The sequence below is a fragment of the Melozone crissalis genome, unplaced genomic scaffold, assembly GCF_028551555.1.
Source record: "Melozone crissalis strain CALT ecotype California unplaced genomic scaffold, PUWL_Pcris_2 ptg000002l_1, whole genome shotgun sequence".
Taxonomy (NCBI): Eukaryota; Metazoa; Chordata; class Aves; order Passeriformes; family Passerellidae; genus Melozone; species Melozone crissalis.
In genome coordinates this window covers 28,841,205-28,856,707 of record NW_026535780.1, presented here as the reverse complement: position 1 = coordinate 28,856,707, position 15,503 = coordinate 28,841,205, and the positions used below count along the sequence as shown (strand labels likewise).

Below are 15,503 nucleotides of genomic sequence, written 5' to 3'. Positions count from 1 at the left end.
CATGATATTGTTATCTAGACATTTTCTTCTTGCTGTTCTAACTGCATGCTTTCCCTCTCAAAGGCTTTGTTACCTGCAGACAGCTGTTGTAGATGCTGTAAACATATCAGTCAAATTGACAGAATGCTGAGCATCACAAAATGCAAACTTCAGCTAACTTGGGGATGGGAGCGACCCATTGCAATGGGGGAGCCAAGCCCTGCACTCACATCAGTGGCTATGTCAAGTCCTTGAGTCAAGTTATCCCACTGGGAGCTGTGTGGTAGAGCAGCTGGAAGAGTCCATCACAGTCTTCCTTTTTGGTTGTAAACTGGTTTTTCTAACTGAACTCTAATTATCTCAGGCAATTGCTGCTTCCTCCCCATCTCCATATGCTTTTTTCTTTATTTCTGGTCTTGTTCTGCAGACAGACTACCTTTTCTGGATGCTGCCTCCCCACCTGAAATCTGATTCTTTCACATCCATATTGTGTTCTTAAAATGCCATCATATTCCCCTAGCCCAGCACATGCATAGATAAGTCCTGGCAGTGCTCATTAATATCTTCTTGCTAGCCATTACCTTTACTGACATTTTAAAACAATGAAGAGCAAGCTCTTACAATTTGCATAACACAGCTGTATTTTGCATAGCAAAGTATTTTACCAGACTGGGCATAGGTTAATGTAGAAGAAATGGGCTACATTTCTTGGCTTGTGACAAAGGAGCATGAATCTTCATGTTAGTTTCATGGTTTGCTGTTAGGAATTGCAACAACTGTAATGAATTACTAAGGAATGTTCAGCCATTCCAATCTATAGTTCATCTGAGTATTTGAGCCCTTATAAGAAATGGAGGCTGCCTTGTGCTATGGAACTATTTTTTGGAAAACAGAGCTGGTTCCCATTTAAATGGAAAAGTTCACCACAATGTACTGCATACAGTCTTTATGCCACTTCTTGTTTGTTCATTGGATTTTTTGGTTGTGTGGATTTTTTAGGGTTTTTTTTGTTTTTGTTTTTTGCTTTTTTTAATGAGAATGAAGGCTTTTCCTTTTATTTGTTTGGATTTTGTTTTGGGGTTTTTTTGAGGGTTTTTTGGGGGGGGGAGGTCATGTTGGTGTTATTGTTTTGACCTCAAAAGCCATAGTACTAGTTAAGTAATATCTAACAAAACATATAACTGCAAAGTTAAAAAAAAAGAGATAGTGAGGGAAATAGATCTTACATGGATAAGCATTTTATGGATGCTGAATTAAAAAATTCAGTGGACCAGAATCCTTTTAGGGCATCTAGAGTTAGGATTCATAGAATCATGATACCAGGTTTGAAGGGGACTTCAAGGATCTTCTAGTCCAACCTCTCTTGGCAAAAGCGTCTGTAGACAAGATGGCCCAGCCCCCTGTTCAGCTGAATCTTATAGGTGTAGAATACTAGGGAATGCACCACTGCCAGTGGATGAGTGTGTTCTGATTGTGAATAATGTTCCTCTTGTGTCCAACTGGAATCTCTCCAGTAGTAACTTGTACTCATCACCCTTCATTTTTACCATGTGACTTGTAAAAAGGGAGTCTTCGTTTTGTTTCTGGCCACCCCTTAGATGTTGAAAGATGGTCATAAGGTGCCCCCTAAAACCTTCTTTCCTCAAGGCTGAACAAATGCAGTTCTCATGGTCTAAAAATCTCATTCTTAGCCCCTTCCACAGCATTAAACTTCTGCCAAAAAATGTAAATGTGTTCCTTAGAAAACCCTTTTTCTTAGTGTCTTCCACATCACTGACTATATGCCATTGATTGGAAGGCTCATACCTGTCTGTGGGTAATTCACAGAATTATTTTGCTATCAGAGCTTCAGTTAAAAGTTTGCTAAACCTGTATTTTTGGTTTTTTAAGTGGAAAGTTGTCTGTAAGGAAGACAGTGGCTCACAGCAGTTTGGCCCAAAATATTTGCAGGTTACTGATGATGACTGTTCAATGTTTTGGGAGTTTTATCCCCTGTGAAGCTGTATGCAGCCTGTGTTATGTAGCAGTGGCTGAAGGAGATAAAAATAGTCACTGCAGTGCTTATATCAAGTTCTCTAAGGAACAAAGTCTCACCTAATGAGACCTGTGTTGATCAATACCTTTAAATCACTGGCTGTGGATGCTGGCACTACTGACAGAAGTGTCTGAAAGAATAAACTTGATTACAGCACGAATCCTGAATTAAAGGCAAGGTTAGGAGCTTCATGAGCAAAGCCCACACAAATTTCCCTCCCCCCTAATCCCCATCCCCCCTACTAAACATCCTGATCCTGAGCAGACATCAATTTCACATTTCTACAGCAATTCTTGTCTTTTCTGCACAGAGTGTTTCCAAGCTGCCAGTCAGTTAATGGATTCTCAGTAGACTGGTCTTTTCCAGTAACCCAGCAGTTGAGGAAGAGCCATTTTTTATTGTTGAGGGGTGATTTTTGTGTCGTAGTCTTCATGACAAAAATTATTATTTCATCCAACTGTTAAGTGCTTCTGAATTGCCATATAAAGACCCCAATACACAGGCTTTCTCCAAAGGCTGAAACTAGTCCTTTTGAACAAACACTGTATTTGTTCAATGTAGTGTTCTTCTGCCTGTGTTCCTTGGTTCAAAGCACCATAGCATTCTAAGGTGCTGCATACCTGGCCTCATCCTGCCAGAACCTTAAAACATGAACCTCCTTTCAGCTCAGATGGATGTGTGAATGCTCAGCAGGGCTGCCAGGTGTGTGTCATGTGAGGAGCTGAAATGCTCTCACCTGGCTTGAGACCTTTATCTCTGTGATTATAAGGTGCTTGCAATGCTTTTTTCTGTTCGTAGAGAGTATCAGAGTGTCCTGAAAAGTAGTTCTTTAACTTGCTCCTTCCCTTCACAAGCCAAGAGGTTCATTCACAAGCTGCAAGTAAAGAGTCACACAGCAGTGGACGCCTTTTCTCACAAACACATTGCCTGCCATTCGTGTTCTTTAGGTTAGGCAGTGAACAGTGATGGTGGATTCTAGGTCACCCTCTTCTGCTCCCTAACGTAGTGTCCCTATGTAGATATTTAAATGCTGTGATTAGTTTGTTCCATAGGGTGTTAATTTAAAAATATCAAAACATTTGTTGTTAGTTTTTAATTACTCCCCAAACCATCAATGATATCTGCACTGCATCTTTCCAGAGAACCAAGGTCCCTGTAGTATTGCTTTATTGGTTATGTTTGCCTTTTTTTTTTTTTTTTTCAATTTGCTGCTGCTATTCCATTGCCCAGTTTCATGGAAAACTGGAAGCTAAAACTAAATCTGTGACCTCAGAAAAGTGGTGGATGATAGACCAAATTCTTATGGTCTTGGGCACAGTGAAATTTGCTTGGGCAAGGACATGGTAAGAACTGTAACTATTTGGCTTTTAGTTCTGTAGATCTCTTTAGGAAAACTGCAATTTAGATAATATAAAAGGAGAACCTATAAACTGTCTTTGTGAATAATCTGCCTGTATGGGTTGTGAGCTGAAGGATATCTCACTTCATAGTGCTTTTTTATGCAGGTTTAAACAAGTTTGGCTTTTTTTTCTGAATAAAATCTCAGGTGTTGATTTTCTTCATTCTGTTTAGTGTTTAACCAGTTGAATTGCCTGTTAATTTCTATTATGATCTTAGTAGTACTAGGATGGCTATGTATAGAATGTCCACCCTAAAAGTATGCTAATTATCAAATGCAAGTGACCTGTTCTCCATTACTGTTTCAAGGAGCTGGTCACTTCAGAAATATCAGACAGAAAAAAACTACAGGAGTGATTTTCAAAGTGCAGATTGAAATACTGCCCAGCTTTATATGTTGCATTGTTATTAATATTTTCTTTCATTTGCTTTCAAGAGTTAATTATATTTCTCTGTTCATCTGTCTGTGCAAAATCACATTATTGTGTAACACAATAGATAGAATCTCTGTGGAAGAAAAATGCTTTTGTTAAATTCTTCCTCTGATTTTGCTTTCAGCTTAGAAGACCGTGCATAAGGTAGACATCTAGCTACAGATTGCTGTGGAATAGGTCTGTATCCTCACTGGAAAGAGCCCTGTAGCCCTGTCTCTTAGGCTAGATTTGGAACCAAAATTTATTTTAAAAGCATAATTATACATCTTCTCTAAATCAGACATGCTATTAAATGACAAATTCTCCTTTTTTTTTTCTTTTTTTTTGTTCCCTTGTGAAAGCTGAATATAGATAATTACATTTAAATAATGTGCTGATCGTGATACAACATTTAGCAGCCAAAGCCTGGGAGAGTTTTATTTGAAAATCTTTTATTTGATGCTGCCATTAAGCATAGATGGAGAAAGAGCGGGAGCATACATTGAAGGATTTTACCTCTTAGCCTTACACTGCAGCTTTGCCAAGAAAATGGCAGCTCTCTGGTGCTTGCCAGCAGCATGTGCCAAATTCATAGACAAGCTGTATGTATGTCTGCTCTTGTTCTGTCTTCCTTTTGAAATAATAACGAAACCAATTAGCACAGGTACTTCACATTGACTTGGGCTTCTTTTAGGTATCTAGTCCCTTAAACAGACTTAAGTTCAACAGCCCTGGGTACCTCTAGCCCATAAGCAGTAGAGACACTGATTTTCAATTCATGCTGGTATAATTTCTGTACTTTTCCTCCCAAACCCCTGAGAGCAGTGGCACTGTGTATTACTGGGTTTCACTGAATGATTATAGAACACAGTCAAATTTGGATTACATTTGTGAACTCATCAGTAACTTTTAAAGATTTTATTTTTTCAATTACAGAGATTTGACTGTTATCTTCTGAGACTTGTGGGACAACATTTGCTTTATATAGGGTGGAAATGGAAAATTTGACATAAATTGGATTGTGGAGTTAAAGGAGTATTTTGGTAAATTTCTGAAAACACAAATACTGATCCTTTCTGTACCTGTTAAATTATAATGTTCTCATCATAGAATCATTAAGATTGGAAAAGGCCTCTAAGATCAAGTCCAACCATTCACCAAACATCACTGTGTTCACCACTAAGGCATGTCCCTAAGTGACATGTCTACACATCTTTTGAACTTTTCCAGGGATGGTGATTGACCACTTCCCTGGACAGCCTGTTCCAATGCCTGACCACCCTTTTAGTGAAAAAAGTATTCCTAATATCCGATCTAAACTGTCCCTGTTGCAAGTTGAGACCATTTCCTCTCATCCTGTCCCTTATTTCTTGGGAGAAGACACAGACCCCTGCCTGGGTACATCCTCCTTTCAGGCAGTTTGGAGTGATAAAATCCCCCCTGAGCCTCCTTTTCTCCAGGCTAAGCACCGCCAGCTCCCTCAGCCACTCCTCACAGGACTTGTGCTCCAGACTCAGCCCCAGCTCTGTTGCCCTTCTCTGGACACTCTGCAGCACCTCAGTGTCCTTGCTGTGAGGGACCCAGAGCTGAGCACAGGGTTTGGGTGCAGACTCTGTACCAGTGCTGAGTACAGGGTGACAGTGACTGCCCTGCTCCTGCTGGCCACACTGTTTCTGACAGAGGGGTGGATGGCCATTGGCCTTCTTGGCCACCTGGGCACTCATCTCCTGGTCCTTTTCCACTGAGCAGCTTCCCAGCCACTTTTCCTCCAGCCTGTAGCATTGCATGGAGTTGTTCTGGTGCAAATTAAGCACTTGGCCTTGTTGTACTTTCCTTGGCACCCTTCTTTTCTCCTTCTGCATTCCTTGGATACTTACTCTACCCCTTATGTTCAGTATAGAATATTCATTAACAATACAGGCATGTCTTGATAGACTGGCTAAAATCCAAGGTAACAACTCTACCATTCTCATCCTCTGTAATTTCTTAAGTAAATAATTTTCAGCACAACTTTTTGTGAGGAAGGGGCTGGGAAGGGAAAGAGAAAAAAGTCTGATGTTTATGAAATTGAGAATCTGAGGAAATAAAAAATGCTGTATGAAAATCCCCTGGGCTGTGATGCAAACTCTAACCCATATCAGGCATAGTGACTCTACATGGGAGGAAAGGTAAATCACAGCTGGGGGGGATTTCTGAAGGGATAGTATCTTATCAGTTACCAAGGAATCCAATCTTGCAACAGCAGGTTTCATTAATCCTTATTCTCCCAGACCTTCTTTCTTCTGTTTGCTGGCTCAGTTGGCAGAAACAGTGAGGTTTGCAGCCCTCTTGTTTCAGTTTAATTTCACATAGCAGAGTACTGGTTTCACAACTTTTTGAAAAATTAAAATTCTTAGAACTAGCAGAACTGTGACCACAATCTTTAATGCAGGAGTACCTGTTTATGCAATTATTTAGGAAATTCAAATTATATTTCACAGTTATTAGCAAATTCCACTCCTGGCACAGAGACTGCAGGGGGAAAAAAGATTGTTTTGAAGTGAATGTTAATTCCTTAATGACTGGTTCAGTGAATAAGTACAAACTGCTGGGCACTGAGCCATTCATTGGAAGAGGAGCTCTTGAGTGATATCATTGTAGTTCCATATTTATGCAGTAATGTCTCAAGATAATGCCAATACAAAACAGAATGGTATTTGTTATTTAGGAGGAGACACAGACAGGAAAATTTGGAAGTGTCATAAATGTGTGTTTGATAACATTATTTTTTTATCAGAATGTTGTTAGTAATACCATATTGAGCATACAGAAAATGAACATTTAAAAAGTTCTCTACAAGCACATTTTTCCATGCCTTTATAGCTTGTTTTGTAGCTAAATAAATATAGCTTGTTTTAAAACTAAATAAGCTTGGGATTTCCCTTGGTATTATCCATTTTTATGGAATGTTTCAAGAGAAGTATTATCTCACAGAAGCATATTCTGTGGAGTGGAGTGCAGTTTGTACATCCAGGGAATTTCTCATGGAGTACAACCTGGATTATTTTGCAAGTCTTACAGCCCTGCAGCTTGTTCCACCTCAGTAATGGTCTTCTCTAGTTATTCTCGGCCTGATGCACTCCATATGCACCTTTCAATGAAGAAAACAACTCTGTGGTGTTTTTTTCTATACTAAAAATAAATTAATGTCTTCACGGGGGTGATAGCTACGGTGACTTTGGACAGGTCCTACACTGATATGAAATCCAAGCCTGTAATACTGTTGATTGCTTCATGGTTTGCACTTCTTTTTCTACAAGCCAGTTGCAATAAAAAGGATGCACAAATATAAGGGATTTCTGTTTAAAATCTTTTAGTCTCTGATTTTGGTGAATGCTATTCAGTGAATGGGTCAGCTAAGTCTGAAAACTTGTGCTGTTTTCTTATAGAAACTGTCCTCATTGTTTCCCTGAACCTTTGCAAATTACATGCTGCATTACTACATGGTTGATGTATTTCGCATTGCAGTGTCTGCACCTTGGGCAAAGAACAAATGGTAGACTTCTCACTTGCTTCAATATTCTTGCAGTGTTTAAATAGGAGGGCAGTTCAGAGGAAGAAATGCATGGGGTCTCATTCTCATGCAAGCTTTTGTTATTAAACAAAGGCACTGCACGATTTATGTGTGTCAGGCAGGCTTTCAGTCAATGCTGACCTCTTTTCCCTCCCTAGGTGGTGGTGTTAGGTTTTGTGAGTTGTTTTGTTTTTTTTTTTGTTGTTGTTGTTGATTTGATTGGAGTTTTTATTTCTTTGTTGGTTTGGTTTTTTAAAGCGGTTTCCTGTATCATAGTGGTTGATCCTAAGAGTAAAATTAGCCTGTCAGCCATTCAGTGTTTGGCTTGGGACACCAAAGCTTGATAGCAGTGAACTTCTTTCCAAGCCAGTCAGTCTTGCAATGATACTTGATGTAGTTATATTTAGACTAAATAAAATATGGTGTAGAGCTCTTTTCTTGGCTTCTCACACACATCATACATACACCCTCATACAGCTGACTGAATCTGGGGAGGTGAGGAATGGAATGAAGATGAGGAGTGAACAGGGTTTGTAAAGTTATTCAGAGGTGAGGGTGGAAGAGGATTGGCTGTTGTCTTTTTTGTATCTATTTTTAAAATAAAAAGTGTTTATAAAAAATGAGGGCTTTTTTTGTTTATTTGAAGAGAGAAAGCTGAACCTTTAGCTGCTGTTAATGTTTGTGATGACTTCAAGAGCTGCTTCAGTGTCCAGCACCTGCAGTAGGAACTGATTAGAAAGATTTATCCATTCTATGCCAATATGAAGTTTTGGCCACTTTAGTAATAACAGCTAAAGCCTCTTGCTGTAGGCAGCTGTGAGTTGCTGCCTGCATGGCCATATCCTCTGTCTGCAGTGTGCAGAACCAGAGAAATTCTGCTTAAAATGAAGGAGGCATACAACTGTGGGAGAGCTGCTTTGGTTGAGTAGTTCTGCAGTGTTTCTTCTCTTAAGTACTCCTCTAGCAGACAGCTTCCCTGATTCCCCTATGACATGGAAACATAAAACATGAGGGAAAGCATGGTTGCCTAGCATTTTGCAGGAAACCCTAGACACGTACACATTAAACTACAGTAAAAGCAATGTGATCAGTGAGAGAAAGTGCTCCTCCCCATACTCTTTAACATTTTATAAATTAAGAAAATAAAATTCTGCTAGCTTAGATCTGTAGCATATATTGCAGCAGAGAGGCAGTTCTTTCTGTTCCCGAGATTGAAATAGCATATTGTATTTCCTGTGTCTTTGTCAGATCTTGCATTAATGCACATCATCACTTTATTCCATAATGACACAAGAAATAATTATTTTCTAATGAAAAGAAGTTCTGAGATTATACCTAGCTTACAGAGCACTGCTTTCAAACCTCTACAGTCTAGTTAAGCTATTCTGCTTGCTCTGGTAGCACATCTCCCCTCATTTCAGGAGCATTATGGTAACACATTTGCATCAGGGAACCTACCACACCAAAATTAGTTGAGTCTGAAAAGGTCTTTATACAATGTCAAAACTAATACCAACGGGAAAGAAAATATACAAAACAAAACAGTGTCTTGTGTATGAGCACAGGATTCTGCTCACAAAAGCATTATCAATTTGTACTTTCTTACTCGTTACACTCTGCTTTTTGTAGAAAAGAACTTTGTTCCACCCCCTGCCTACCTCCTACATCTCAGCTAATATTAAAAGCAAAGACAACTCTGTAAAGAAATTATGTTGCTGAGGTCATTGCTTTTATAAAGTACTCACTATCACTTTATGAAGCATGGAAAATGAAGTTGGTTAAAATACTGTTGAATACAGCTGGCATAAAATACACGCAGTGTTTTTACTTTCTACTCAGTTTCTTCTCTAATTTCTCCAAATTTTGAGTCTGGCTAACCAGTCTCAAAGTCTAAAAGAAGATGTGTCAATCTACCCTGTAATGGGAACTTCTGTTCCTAATCCATGAAGTCATCTGGTTTTCTGGTGGTCTACGTGGTGATTCTTGTTTTTCTTTTTTTCCTGCCATCCAGGTACTGCTATGTGGATATTTGTTAGCAATGACTGATGTGGAATCTACATATGCAGACTTTATTGCTTCAGGAAGAACAGGTAGAAGAAATGCATTACATGACATCCTTGTGTCCTCTCCGGGTGGGAACTCTAGTGAACTAGCCTTAAAGTTATCAGAGCTTGATATAAACAAAACAGGTAAGTATATTCTGGGATTTTATTGTATTTATTTAAAACTAAAATGAGAACTAGTACACAAAGCATGGTTTATGTGCCCACATTATTCCCTTGTTCCTTAGCAGAAGAAATTTATTTTTTTTCTAATAAACATGGGTTGCCTGCAATAAGAATCACTGACTTCATAATGGAAAGGGTGGTTATTTGCAAGTACAACACATTCCTGAATAAAAAAAAGTTCTTCTGCAGTGAGTGTCTAGTGGCAGGGTCCAAATCAGGATAAATTTTATAAAAATTAGAGTATAAGGAAGAAAATAGGGAAGTTTTTATTAAAACCCAAGTCTGCATAATATCCTTTTGTGTATCTATCTGACTTGAGGCCTGTAAGAAAAACCATATGTCTGCTGAAAGGTTGTTGTGAAATAAACTTTTTTTTAGCTGCCAAAGGACAGAGCAATAGGAATGCATTAGTGTTTGTTTTACCTGGATCTTTGTTTCTGAGTAAATTGTCTCTTTCTCTTTTCTGCTGATGCTTGTCCTTCTCTTAAGATGACAAGCAGTAATGCAATCCTAAATCTTTAATATTACCAACATTTTTAAAAGCTTCTGCATATTCAGTTGAGAGGAGGGAGGGAGAGTGGACCTTACATGAAATAAAAATAGTAGTATGACTGGGTATTTATTTTTATGTTAGATGAGTAGCAGCTAATGAATAGATCTTACGGGTATTAGAAAGCCCTTTTCAGATGCTAGGGAAGGCATGGTTTTACTTATTTTAATATTAGCAGAAGATAATAAATGCAGCAAAGTAGAAACTGTTGGTAAGCAGCTGCCCTGTTTGTGCACATACTTTTCTCAGAGATCAAGATGAGTTTTGAGAGGGAGTCTCTTCACAGGACAGTCACATGTGGGCACCATGGTGTTGAGGTGGTTGTAGTGCTGTTTTGAAGGAGGGCTTTTTTTTTTTTTGGCTTCTGGACTCATGTACATCCTAAGTCATTCCTTTTGCCAGTTTGCGACCTAGAGATTCTATATGCCTGCAATTCTAGCTGGGCAGGGCCTTTAGTTTATTTCTGTTCAAAAAAGGCTTTATGTGTGTAGGTGTGTCATTTTATTTTAGTGGGGACAGGTGTAAAATATTGGAAAAATAAAAAGTAGATGCTATTTGAATGGCACAATGCCAACATTCAGTCTCTAATTTACACTTATCAAAATCTTCTTTGATCTTGTCCATTTAGAAAATAAAAACAGTCCCTATTTTTAAGTTAAACAGTGGAGTTCTTATAAGCCAGAAATGTGTTTTCAAGAGTCTCTCTAGTTCTTCTTGATGATCCCTTTTGAAGCCCAGGTAACTTAATCAATACAGAAAAACATACAGAGCTGTTCATAAAATTACCTTAGATAGTAGAAACATCTGCATACTTCTTCAGAAGGTTATTCAATTTCCATTAGATAAAATGAAAACACATTTAAATTCTGCATTATTAGTACAACTAGGGGCCAAGTAAAAGCCTCCAAAAATTACTGGAAAAAGGCATTGTCTTACCTAGTATTCATGTGAGTATTATCACTTCATGTCATTCCAAATCAAGAGAGGCTAAAAAATATTTTGCATTTAAAATCCCAGTTCAGAATATATTAATACTTGTAGGATGCATATGTGCATCACATCTGACAGGATTAAGAAGAAAACACATTTGGGGGCTATATCTTATTTCTTTCAAGGTGCATGTCAAACAGTTTATGCTAAGTACATCTTAATTATATAAATATAGACATCAAGTTTCGATTCCTTCCTTTTATTCCTCTTACAGCTGCATGCATTTTCTTGCAAAACTGCAAATGTGTTTGCTTTCAGCTGCATGGAGTAATGGCAGAGTAGGATAATGCAGATGTTAAAGGAAAAAAAAGGTAGTTATAAAACATATGTAAATTAAACTACCCAGGCATATTTAGTACATTCACTATGGAAAGCCTGCAGATAAGTCTCCTGTAAAAAACCAGAACAGCTTTTAACAGCACTAGACTTGTTCAAAGACAATGTATTTTTCTGTTACTCAGTAGCTGATACCTGAGGTGAGTGTTGGTTAATCCCCTCATCAATGAGCCAACTACAGATAATCAAGAGTTTACTGCATAATTATGTATAATAAGTATAATTACTGTATGGCACTCTCCCTTCAAAACAACTGTCCCAGTTTTCTTTGTCCATAGCAAGCTAACAACCTGTTATTATCTATGGAATGGATATATTTACCAAACACTAAAATACAGGTTCCAAGGTTTGTGTCAACATGTTTTATATAAATTAGGTAAAAGCAACACTATGTACATCTGACAGATAGAACTCATAAGTTCAGAAGCAAAAGAAACATATTTAGCACAGAAATCAGCAGGTAGCTCTCCTGCTCAACACTCTCAAGGTAACCAGTACAATCCAAGAAACTTGGTCTTGCAGGTTGTAGCTAAATGAAGTAGTGAGGTAAAAGTACAATGAAGAATGACAAGTCTCTGCAGATCTAATGTCTAAAACAAACTGCTGCTTTTATAGGTGCTATAGAACACAGAAAACGACATTTCCTTGTAAAAATTGTAGTGGTCCAAGCATCTACAAATAATGGGGGTAATAGGGTGTTAAACACCTACATAACCCGAATGAAGAACTGGCTGTAGAAATTAGTGAGTGAAAGTAATTGATTTTAGTCGATGGTAGAAATGTTTTGGGTGTAAGCAGAGGGAATAGTGATAGACACTGTAGAGTCAGTAATGTTACAGGAAGAAAATTGAGTTAAAAGCTGTACATTAGCAAGACTGGTTATTCTAGCCAGCTGACCTACTCACACAACTGTATTGTGACTCAGAGTATTGTATTATTTAGTTTTGTTTCTTTTTTTAATACTGCCTGATGGTTTCAAAATGCTGTGTAAAAATTACAGTCTTGCTCTTGAGAGTTTCTAACCATCAGGTTTTAAAGGAAGAACAGCCATGTGCTTAGTAGTTTTGGGATTCTCAGAACTTAAAAGCAAATTTATCTCTGTAAATATATTTTAAAGCCTTTGGTAGGAGAGCTCTGCCAGTAGAAAGAAAAAGCTGGTACTGAGATAGTGTATTATAGATTAAATGGGTTTAGATGAATGAGTTTTTTCAGCGAGTTGAGAAGAATCTTTCAAGAAGTGGTATATTAGAACCTTAGTGCTCTTTCCCTGGGTCTCTGTGCTCTGTGTTTAACAATGTTTGGGCTTTTTGTCCAAGAGTGATTTTTCTTTTAAACACAAATACCTTGCAAGAGTGTTTTTTGCTCTTCAGTGGGACATTTTTCCTATTCTTTTTGTTAATAAGATTACCACCACAAAAGTTTGGCTTGCCCACGTAGTAGTAGTCAGAATAAATGGAGGGCAGAGCAGGCAGAAAAGAAATGACCCCCTGAAATGACACTCATCGCATCTTCTGCAGTATTAGAACAAATGTAGGAGGTTTTTAGAAAGTGTTTAGACAACTGGGGCAAAAGGGATTTTTGTCTAATAATAAATAATCACATGTGGATCCATCCTGATGGAATCCTTTCTAATTTGAGAGGTGAAAGTGAAAAAGAGTTTTCTGGGAAAGTGCCTTGTAAGACAATTGTCTATTTACTACTCAACCCATAATGAACTGAACAAACCTCACTGTTTAATAGGTAATCGACTTTCCATGCAACTTTTTATCAGGTTGAATGTGATAGTTCACAGTATCTTTTGTGGCATTTTCCTGCCTACTCAGTGCATGCACAAAACACAGCTGTCATGTCTAAGCTGTTTGCAATGTTCTTTGCAAGGCAAAGAACTTTTTTCCCCTACCAGTGTGCCCTTTCTTCTACACAGAAAAGAGAAGGCGTTTATGATGCTTATTTCTATAAACAGAAATAAATCTGGAGATGCACCATGTGATCTGAAAGAAGGAAACAAGAAATATCTGCACTGAGAACCCTATCTTCATTCTAAAGATCTATAGATTAAAATTAAGAGGCACTGCTACATCTATCTAAACCTCCTTAAAGCCTAGCCATGGAATTTTCTTCCCTTATCACGCCATTTCAGTAGAAATTACTCAGAATCCTTGCAACATACATGAGACATGTATGTCTTAACATTATTCATTGTTGTGTATCTATGGCTGATCAGTCCAATGTTCAGGGACTTGTGTCTCACTTGCACTCACTTTCCTGTTGCCTGAACCTGTTATGTAAAATACAATACTTTGCATATAGATAGTAAAATCATGGAACAATGCTTTTCTTGGCCTTCTTTAGACAGACTGTGAGTTGCCCGCTCACTGTGCCTCTGTAGGGTGTGAGCTGTTCCTCAGGTCATTCTGTGGTTTGTAGTGAGACAGCTGGACTGAACACCATGGACATGATGCTGAAAATGGATGCATAGAACTAAAGCAGCTTTAACAAACTCTTGTTTTTATTGAAATTGCATCTCTTTGTAGCAGTATCTGTTCAGATTGGTGCAATGAGGTTTTTTCTCTTACACTGTTATAGCATCATAATGAAGAAATTTTCAAAAATACTCTACTGTTTTTGTTAAAGTCATTAATTTTAAGCTACATTTGGTATTTATTTAGTGATACTTGTGATTGCAGCTAGTAATTTGCATGTCAAGAGACATTTCCTAAAACAAAGTATAGCTATCTTAGTAGTGAGGAGTTTCATATTTCAGTTTCAATTTCTTTTTACTTTTTTTTTCAAGCTGATGGATGAACAATCAGGGTTCTCTTTATTTTAGGGTGGATTACTCATCTTTTTTTCCTGTTTTGTAGAAGGAGAAGGAGATGCACAGCGAAATCCAAGTGAGCAAACTGGGGAGGCCCAAGGGGAGGCAGCAAAGCAAGAAAGCTGACATCCAACTTTGACCGAGTGGAGCAGCTGCTGGATGTTTTCAGGCTACAGGAGTGTGCTGGAACAAATTCGTTTCCATGAGCAAGCTGGTAGAAAAGAAAGTGCATGTGTCTTCACTGCTGGAACCCACTCAACACAATGCTAAAAATCTGGGTACAAGCTGTGACAGAAGACAGAATTTTCTCTACCTCTGTCATTAGCAATGGTTGAACATGTATTGATTTTTTGGGATAGTGTCATCAGATGGATCCCTTCATAATGACTACTCGATGGGAACACTTTTAGAAAGTAGAACAGGTAAATCTTGTAGCAAATGGCCTTTGAAGCATCAGAGGATCTAATTGTGTATCTTAAGCAAAGGCTTGTGTGATCCTCAGAGTTTAAAATTCTCTGGCCAAAGTGTTTGCCCATTATAAGAACTGTAAAGAAAGCACTGTTTTTAGACCTTTGCATCTGTTTTACAGCTCTGTTATTTACAATGGTTTTTGTATTGTACAACTTAGATGCTCCACACTGCCCCTTCTCAACTGCTTATGAAGAATATTTCTGTTACTGTGAATTTTTCTACCACGCGTTTTGAAAGGGCTGGTTTTTTGCATAAGGTGGTGATGTGCACATGATAGATCTAAACATCAACTGCTAAATTGACCTGAATGACTCAGCAACACTCGAATTTGTCACTAGATGAGCCTTCAAAACGATTTGTTAATGTGAATACTTGAGCGTGTGTTGTGTCCTTGGTACAGTTTTGCCACTCGCCTGTAGTTAGTTGCATATCAGAGACTCAAATTGAATCTTTTATGTTATTTTTCCCCATTTTTCTAATTTTGGTCCCAATTTCTTAATCTTTCTCTGAGATATTTTTTTAAAATGTTATTCCAAGTATTTTATTGTTATGGTAGTTTTAAGAATACATTTATAACCTTATATGGGTTAAAATTCAAACTAATTCCATGGTGCTAGAGGTTTTCCTGATTCACATTGTAAAAGATAGGCCTTGTTTACACATGGGAAAATAACTGGCATAGGTTATTGCCAAGTATGTATTCTGAAAGGAATTTTAGAATGCAGTGTAGTC

At 38.0% G+C, this 15,503-nt stretch overlaps 1 protein-coding gene across 2 annotated transcripts in view; it reads left to right on the top strand.

Moving 5' to 3' along the window:
• The window catches only part of PKIA (cAMP-dependent protein kinase inhibitor alpha), a 41,755-nt gene extending 26,688 nt beyond the window's left edge, over positions 1-15,067 (top strand). For both annotated transcript variants that reach the window (XM_054277718.1, XM_054277796.1), the window contains exons 2-3: positions 9,390-9,567; positions 14,347-15,067. In XM_054277718.1, the coding sequence (XP_054133693.1) occupies positions 9,417-9,567; positions 14,347-14,426 (231 nt within the window). In that variant the 5' untranslated portion in view covers positions 9,390-9,416 and the 3' untranslated portion in view covers positions 14,427-15,067. The remainder of the gene's footprint in view (positions 1-9,389; positions 9,568-14,346) is intronic.
• The last annotated feature ends 436 nt before the right edge of the window (positions 15,068-15,503 follow it).